This window comes from Balaenoptera ricei, chromosome 3, assembly GCF_028023285.1.
Source record: "Balaenoptera ricei isolate mBalRic1 chromosome 3, mBalRic1.hap2, whole genome shotgun sequence".
Taxonomy (NCBI): Eukaryota; Metazoa; Chordata; class Mammalia; order Artiodactyla; family Balaenopteridae; genus Balaenoptera; species Balaenoptera ricei.
Window position 1 is genome coordinate 111,145,739 of NC_082641.1, and position 8,929 is coordinate 111,154,667.

An 8,929-nucleotide genomic window follows, 5' to 3' on the forward strand; every position below is an offset into this window, starting at 1 on the left:
TCCATCTTATTCTGCTTTTTCAGGATAGTTTTGGCCATTTTGAATTCTTTGCATGTTCATAGAAATTTTAGAAACACCTTGCCAATTTCTGCAAAAAAGACAGCTGGAAACTTAACAGGGATTATGTTCAATTTATAGATCAATTCAGGAAGTATTGCCATTTTAACAATTTAAATCTTCCAATTCATAAACACGGAATGTCTCTCCATGTATTATATGTAAGTCTTCTTTAATTTCTTTCCGTGATGTTCTGTAGTTTTCAACATAGAAGTATGCCCCCAAGGGTAACCACTACCTTGACTCTAACATTATAGTTCCCTTCTTTATACTTTGTATAAATGGAATCATACAGTATGAATCCTTTGTATCTGTCTCCCTACACTCAATATTGTTTGTGAGATTCTTCCTTATCGGGTATAGCAGTTCATTCTTTTTCAATGTGGTGTAGTATCCCATTGTGTGAATATACCACAATTTGTTTATCCCATTCAACTGTTGATGGACATTTGGGTTGTATCCAGTTTGGGGCTATTACAAACAGTGCTGCTGTGAACATCATGCCTTTTGGTGCACACACATGCATTTCTGTTGGACATTTACTTAGGAGTGGATTTGCTGGGATTTCCATATATTCTACTCGTGTTTATTGTCTGTTTCCTGACTAGAATATAAGTTCCACGTCTATTCTATTCACTGTTATGTCCCAGCGCCTAACGCATTGCAGGGCTTCAATAAATTCCCTTCTCCAGGGTGGCGTGGTCACCAGCTGCTTCATCCCGGGCTAGGGACTCCGCTTGGGACTCTGCGCCTGGGGCGCGGGCTTTGGGTGGGGAAAGAGGCGCCCAGTGGAGGGACGTGGGGGTGGAGTAAGAGCCCGCCCCGCCCCGCCCGGTCCCGTGGCAGCCCCAGCTGCAAGTCCCGGGCGCTGGGTTAGAAAAAGCCAGGCTAAGCCGGGACCCAGACCCGGGATCTGGCGTTGCCATGGCTTCCGGCGAGCGGCCCGCGCCGGAGACGTCCGCCTCGGAGATAAGATCCATCCGGCGTCCAGGTGAGAGTCCGGACGAAAGTCTGGGCGAAACAGTCCTTCGCTGTCTTCTCCCGCCGCCTCCGTGGAACGTCTCTCTCCCCGAGGCGATCCGGAGAAGTTTCCCGGAGGCTTGCCTGCGCGGAGCGGTCAGTCTCCCGGAGCCGTCGTGGACCAGACCCATGCGGGGGGCAATGCGGCCTCGGCCAGCTGCGCGCCCCGCCCCCGGCGCCACTCTGGGGCCACCGCCCCCGCCGCCCCCAGTTCCCAGCCGGCCCGGGCTGGTGCCGAGCGAGTGGGGAGGCGTCCTGGACGAGCTGCAGCTGGATGCCCACCTGACCCAGGCCCAGGGCCGCGAGGCGCGCCTGTGGCTGGGGGGCCGACTCCAGGTACCGGTTCCCGCGGGGGCCCCTCCCGAGAGCACGTTCATCCTCTTCCTCACGCGCGCACGGGACGCGGCCGGGTTCCACCTGCACCCGCGATCAGGTGAGCCGCACCCTGGAGCACGCACCTTCCCCAGGTGCGTCCCCCGCAACGAGGCAAGAGTCGAGATTCGCCAGCTTCTCACTGAGACGGTGCTTCTCTAGTAGGTGTTTTGGAGGAGGGCTTGTTTGAGTTGGGGAACTCTGCTGAAGACCGAAAAACGGGCACAGGAAGGAGAGGGTCTGAATGGGGGAGGCGCTGAGTAAGAGAGGCCCTTTATCCGACAGCGATTTAAGGTGAAGAGGCTTCTTACAGCCCCTCTGGTCACCTTAAGCAGACCGTCCAGCCACTGATGGACCGAGACTGGCCACCAGCGACCTTCCCTCCTCTGCCCCACCTCCTCCTTCCAGCAGGTGGAGATTTGCGAAGCTTTCCAGGAAGTCGTGTTGGGGCTCCTGAGAGTTGAGAACATCTTTGACTTCTCCCAGACCACTTTTAACCTGGCTCTCACTATCTTCAGACGCCTCATAGTTTCAGTAAAGGTAGGGAAGTCTATGAGGGATGGTGACAGATGTTGGGGGCGCAAACTGACCTCTATTTCCCATTGCTGCCTAAGAGGTGAGCCATCCCAGGTGCTCAAACTGAGCCTCATCAATTCAGTAAGTGGCTCTAAGTGGTAGAACTGGAATTGGAACATCTTACCATCGTGCCTGTCTGGCTCTGTGTTGTGTGGCCGTCAGGGGTCGACTTGGGGAGCATGAGAGGACCTAGCTGGGAAAGGACTCCCTTTGTGATGAGGTGGGGTGTGCTTGTCTGGACCAGTACAGTGCAGCCTGAGGTCAGGATGGGACTGTGTGTTCCCTGAGATGGTGCCATATTTCCCACCTCCAGTCAGTCCTCTAACAAAGGACTATTGACTAGTCATCTGTGGTTCTGAAACCAGGAGGTTTTTACGGGTCAAATCTAAAATTGGGGGTAACTTCCTTGTGGATAAATACAATCAGTCTTTTAAAAAAAGTTAAAAAGGCAAAACTTAATTTCTTAAAAAAAAAAAAAAACCCACAGACGCTTTACAGTTAGTTTCTGGCATTCATATTCTGCTCATATGTGTTTCTTCCATACTGCAGATAAAAAAGTGTTTACTCCATTGTGTTACAATTACTTCCTTGAGACTTGCTGCAAAAGTTAATGAAGAAGAGGAGGTATGCATCCCTGGAAGCTCATTCAGGGCTGCTTTTGAGGTATAGGGGTGTGTAACACTGGAAACACTCAAGTTTCCTGAAAGGTCTGTGGCCTTGGGAATGGGCATTTTGGAAAAGTCATACCTTCCAGGATTTCTGCTGTCCCTTCCTTAGGCTTGTCAGACTTTGGGACCCCACAAATGGGTACTTAGAACAGCAGAATTGTCCTGGCCCAGCAAACCCAGAGGTCTGACTTCCTAGCAGATATATCTTGCCTCATTGGTTGATGCCACATGCCACCTCCCATTAAGCAGAAGAAAAAGGCCTCCCAAACCATATGGCCTAATGACCACCCCCAGAAACTACATCTAAGAAAGCTGCTTGAGACTTAAGGACTTGGCTGTGTCAAAGAAACTGGTGTTCAGGGACTCTGGGACCCTTCTCCAAGAGGGGCAGGAGGGCCATGTGCAGTGGGTGGAAGAGAAGCCCCCCATAAGAGCTTCAGACTTGCTTGAACTTCTCAGTTTCACTGTGGCTTCTGTTCAGAAGATCCTCTCCCAATATCTTTCCTGGACCTCCCTTCCTTCCTCCCTCCCTTCAACCTCTCCCCCTTTGGGAATAGTGGAACCACTGCCATTTCTACAGGGTCTCCCTTGGCTGATCTCAGGATCCATGGGGGCAGAAAAAGTCACTTGTGTGTCCAGTTCCAAACCTTCAATAAAATTTATTTTAACTCTGTTTATGAGAATATAATTTGTGCCCCCAAAGATGCTTTTGTCCAACTAAAAATCAAGTAAATAACCCTTAAAAGAAATATTTCTAGAGGTTATAGTAGTAATACTACTATACAGTTACATACTTATATAGTAATACTTTGTTTATCTAAAAAAGTAGGACCAAGTCTTCAGTGCACTTGGTACTTGCATGTTTACTCATAGACAAGCCTTATTAGTTTCTCTGGGGAAAAGTCATAATTTTTCCAGAACTGAACTGCCTTCAATAAGGGCTGAAAGGAATGTGTTTGCAGCTATGGTGTTGCCAAAACCATGGGAGGTTTTATCAATGAATCTGTCTGATGCAGACCAGGAAGCTCAAAGGCATACTCCTCTCTATGACAAGGAATCATGGTAGGGATTGGGAACAGGGAATGGGTAGAGCCCACAGCTGGAAAGCTTTGAGTTCGTTCTTACAGCTGAATGGGGGAGACGGCACAGCCCCAGCCTCCAAAGCACCTTCAGGTATGAGCTGGAGTGCAGTTGGGGATCAAGACCTGTTGGCAGCAGGTGACCATGTGACATTCACTACACATTGTCACAATACCTGGGGACTTGACAGATAGCCAAGATCTGGTTTGGTTTTTCTTTCAGAAGCATTTTCTGTGGTGGGTCACTGGAAGACAACTCTACTAGGGTCATGGATGCCCAGCCCCCAGGGATAAGAAAACAAAAGCTACCGTGACATGGTGTAGGGCTTTGGCCTCTTTATTTTCTTTTTACAGTTAATTCCACGCATAAAAGACTTCATAAAGCACTACGGCTCTGGCTATTCCCCGAATGAGCTGCTGAGGATGGAGCTGGCTATTTTGGACAAACTTCACTGGGACCTCTACAGTGGGACACCGCTGGACTTCTTGACCATAGTAAGTACGAGTCTACCCTGGACTCATTGTGCCTTTAGAACAGCTGTTCACAACGTAGGATGGCAAAGCACACGTCCTTGCACATGCAGCACAGTGAGGTGACCCACAAGGCTCACAACATACAGAAGAGTGAAATGTTGTCTTAAATCCAACACAGTTCCACCAGACTCCCACTTCTAAAGGACATTAAATTAACTTTACAAAGATATTTAGACGGCACTATTATGGTGAGTTTCTCTTTTAAATACACACTGCAAAAATATTTAACTTTCCATTCTATGAATACTGTACATAAAAATCTGTCTGCTTTTGCTACACTTTACACACATTCACTTAGCTGTCTTTATTCACCTACGCACTATCCTTATTGAGGCTTTAGACCATATTGATCTGGCACTTAAAAATGTCGTATTTGTTTGTATTTGTTTTAGTTAGAGAATGATGGTCATCCTTTAGAATATGATTCTGTTAGTAAGGCAAAATTATGCAATGTGGAAATGTCATGGGGTTTTGGTCTGTTATGAAGCATGAAGATTAAATCACTAAGGGCTGTATCAGTATGAAAACTGGCCACTGTTGCCAAGCTGCAGAGTCTCCTCTCATGTCAAGCAGATACAAGTAACTTTTCTGCTACTTTAATCTTGAATCATATGCTTCTGTTTTTCAGAATTGAAACACTGTCATCTGGGTACTTTAGGCTCTTAATGAGCATGTCACAAAGCAGACTGTCTTTTTCTCTCCAGGGTTGAAGCTGAGCTTGGCCACAGAGTGGGTTTTAAGCCTCAAGCCCCTTGGGGGGCCATGAATGGGAATGAAAAGGGTTGGGCAACATTTGATATTCCCTGATGAAAATTTAAATTGTTTGCACTTTTGGTCATTGATATATGAAAAGTATGGGGTTTTCTGTTCTAACATTAAAAACCACGGTCTCCAGTTCCACGCCCTGGTGGTCCTGGGCTGGCCCCACGTGAAGGAGCTGCTGCCTCAGAGGAATCCTTCCCTCCACGTCGCGTCCCTGACCAGGCAGCTGCAGCACTGTATGGCGGGCCACCAGCTGCTGCAGTTCAAGGGCTCCACACTGGCCTTGGTCATCATCACCTTAGAGTTGGAGAGGCTCATGCCCGACTGCTGTACTCCTATATCTGATCTGCTAAAGAAAGCACAGGTAGACATCAACTTTGCCCCAGACCAGGCTCTCAGTTTTGCCCCTTCAGCTAATGCACTCTGCCCCCAAAAGGGTACCTGTGGCCCTTCCTGGCCCTTGTGGGCTCCAGAAGATGCTCTGGCCATGATGACTCTGAAGAGTCTTCCTAAGGGCTAGGCTTTCCACACATGGCATATCCTCTGGACTTGAGTATTAGATACACATTCCCTTCACCAGAGTGGGTTTCTCTGACAGACAGTGAAGCTTTATCTCAGTAGCAGCCCTTGTAGTCAAGAGGATGTGGGGACATGTCTAGCTCAGGAGGAAGCAAACCTGAGCTTAGTATTGGGGAGTGTAAATTTCAGACCCCTCACCCTCTATATGGTACCAGGCACCAGGATACCCTGAGTAGGCACTGGGAGGTCAGAATCACTCAGGATGGACAGGGTAAGGTGGAATGCAGTTAGAATAATGACAGTTTTTGCTGAGGTTGAAGATGGGTGTTCCTGAGATGGTGGGGTTAATGTTCTTAAGTTGGGTGGTTGGACCTTCCTGAAATTGCTCTGTGCTAATATTTCGGCACTGAATTGCTCATTCTTTAGAACGTAAAATGATTCTGCCTCAAAGATGACCACTCTGTTTTAATTACAGGTCGGTATTAGGCAGTGGAACCACTGCAAAGAACTTGTAAAGCAGCAGCTGACAAGTTTTTAGTCATCCTCCCGCACAGACAACTATCTGGTTCACCTGCCAGCCTCTGTGCCCCTATCCCGGTGCCCTTTAGAGCATAATGGCAATCCCTCCTTGCTTGGACTCCTCTATATTGTAGGCTTTATGGATCCTATAACAAGAAAGGAAGAAGGCCCTGAAAGAGCAACTGAGAAAACATTCCTGTCTGTCTTCAGAAAAAAATAAGGGGGCATAAAAGACAGGTCAGGGTCCCTAAAGGGAAGGGCAATCTGACAAACTGAACCCCTGCCTCCCTCTGAACCCTGGGCCCGAGACCAGGGAGAAGGAGTAAATGCTCATACTGCAGCTTGCTTTTTCTTCCTTCTCCAGCAAGGGCTGTGTCAGCCCCTAAGGCAGCTGGACCATGAGGCCAGAGGCAGGCCTTGCTCAGGGCCGAAGGGCTGGGCTGGTGCTGACAGACAAGTTCTTGCTGCTCCACCTGCCAGAGCTGGCCAGGTCCTTCCAGCTTCCCAGGCTTGTACCAAGAACATGTGCAGGTTTCAAGTCCCAAGTACTCTGCCCACCCCTGCAGAAATGGGATAGTCTCTCCAGATAGATTTACCTTGACTTGGCCAGGATTTAAGTCTTTTCTTCATAAGGACTCAATTTATAAAGTATGCTTTATTTAATGTATAGCAACTTGATCAAGCTTTAGGCATATTTCTCCTTTGTTACTCTTAAGCAAAGTAGTTTATTAGCTTAACTAGAGGGATTCTTGTGTTAAAGCAGAACACTTCAAGGTGACCCTTGTGATGGGGAGAGACAGCTCCCAGAGCTTTTGGGTGAGGTGAGCAGGTGCTGAGGCTGAGGCTGCCTCCACCACTGCCAGGAGGAGGGAGAGATCACTAGCGTGGCTGAGGGAGGTGACACTATAGAGCCATTCTCTAGGCAGTGGAGTCCAGCTGGCAGTGATGCCCACTGGGGCTGTGTAAGTAGTGTTGGGGCTATGAATGACTGAGCCACACATGTAGAGGTAATTTGTGAAGTCCTTCCACTGTGAACAGTTTTGTGTAAACGTGCTAAGCTATGCGGAGTGTGATCTGCTACCAGCTGCAAAATAGCCGAGGACCAGATATACTATAATAGTGTCTGTACTGCAGTCAGCACAAATCTCTACCTTTTGTTGAAACAAATTTGCTTGTTGGAGCTTTTGTTAAAATACACTTTAATTCCTTTCAACCCTGTCTGAGTCTTATTTTATATGTATTACATACCTTGCATTTAGAGTTGATAGAGTCAAATACACTTGAAATACATCTCTCGAGCCCCGTCAGTAACTGTCCTCTAGTCCAGCACAGAGGGACATGCTGAGGGCCAGCCTGCTGCTCATGGCCACAGCTCCCTCTGCCTCCTTCCTTCCATGGGGAGTGGGCACTGTCACTGGTGGGGCAGGGGCTCATCCTGAGAGCCCACACCAGCTCACGCTGTCTCTGACTTCAGGAAACTGCTGAGAGGTATCTGGACCCCCTTAACCAAGTAAGCTGCATCTCCAGAGCTAAACCAACTCTCAGTCTCTTGGAAAAAGGAGAAGGTAGACCTGTGAGCCACAGTATGGGGGTAAGGGACAGCCTTGCTGCTTCATCTTTCTGTAAATAATATTCCCCTTCTTTGGGGAAGCAAACTTCTGTATTGCCAAAATACCACTTGTGAGATTTTTTGTTTTTTGTTTTTAAAGTTTTATGCTGTTCAAGCTTGCCTTGGAATCCTAGGTCCTATCCTACTCTCCTTTAACATTTTTTTCCTGCAGTTAGGAACTCATATCCCACCTCAGATTAGAGATTGGGGATCACTGTGGTGGGAGAAATAAAGACACATCCATCTTCCATTTGTGCCCATCGGCAGAGGGCAGGGATTGGTAAAGGACTGTGGCTACAGAAAACAGAGATGGGAGGGAGCTCAGAGGCAGATGGGCTAAGAGAGGAGCACGGTGGATGAGCATCATAGACCTGTCCTAAATTCGTCCAAATATTACCTCCCCCAACTGGGTGAGCCAAGGTCCTTCCATCAGTGTGGCCCTATTACCCATGGCTTCCTAGAGAGTCTCTGTCCTTCAAAGCTTGAAGAAGACTTTGCCTCCCTGCTACCTGCCTCCCTGTGGGGAGAGTAGTGCTGTACCTTCACTAGGGATGCCTGCATGCCAGTCTCCCTGCTGGGCTGTCAGCTTCCCCACCTTAGTCCCCCATCTCCTCATTTTGGTCTTCCCAGAAATTAGCCTAGTGTCCAACAGGGAAAGCACCTCAACAATGGGCCCAGGAGATTGCCATCACTTCCTTCAACTACCAGTCTGCCCTTCCTCAACCAAATATTTGCCTGCTTACCAGGGCATCCCATCTCTACAAAACCATCTCAGGTCCACCAACCTACACTGTCAAGTTGCGCAGGAATTAAGGGTCCAGGATACCAATATTGAAACCTCAATTCCTCCAGTTACGAGCTGTGTGACCTTGGGTAATTACTTAACCTCTCTGTGCCTTGCCTATAAAATGGGGGAAATGGTACCTAACCATAGGATTATTGTGAAGATTAGAGGAATTAATACATGTAATGCACTTTAGACCAATTTAGCACACAATAAGAACTCAAATGTTAGTTGTCATATATGTCAAGCCTCCTCAACAAGGAGGTAAACTTTTCAAGGGCAGGGTCTTCCTTCTCTCATGTCCTGCTGGATAAAGTCACCTGATAAAGATTCATTAACCACAGGCTGCATCTTCTCCTTCCTAACTATGTTTCCTCCATCCCACACCCATTCAAGAGCCTTTCACAGATGCCCATGGCAGGATTCACTA

General features: G+C 48.0%; 1 protein-coding gene across 5 annotated transcripts; it reads left to right on the forward strand.

Annotated features, from left to right (window-relative positions):
• Nucleotides 1-917: 917 nt before the first annotated feature.
• Nucleotides 918-7,310, forward strand: CCNI2 (cyclin I family member 2). 5 transcript variants are annotated; one of them, XM_059917060.1, is made up of 6 exons: nucleotides 918-1,413; nucleotides 1,858-1,989; nucleotides 2,575-2,649; nucleotides 4,127-4,267; nucleotides 5,202-5,432; nucleotides 6,063-7,310. In XM_059917060.1, the coding sequence occupies exons 1-6, from the start codon at nucleotides 982-984 to the stop codon at nucleotides 6,123-6,125; spliced, it is 1,074 nt and encodes a 357-aa protein (XP_059773043.1). In that variant the 5' UTR covers nucleotides 918-981; the 3' UTR covers nucleotides 6,126-7,310. The 5 variants fall into 5 exon arrangements, with proteins under 5 accessions (XP_059773043.1, XP_059773044.1, XP_059773040.1 ...); XM_059917061.1 differs by having other exon boundaries at nucleotides 1,861-1,989; XM_059917057.1 differs by having other exon boundaries at nucleotides 5,202-7,310.
• Nucleotides 7,311-8,929: the final 1,619 nt, after the last annotated feature.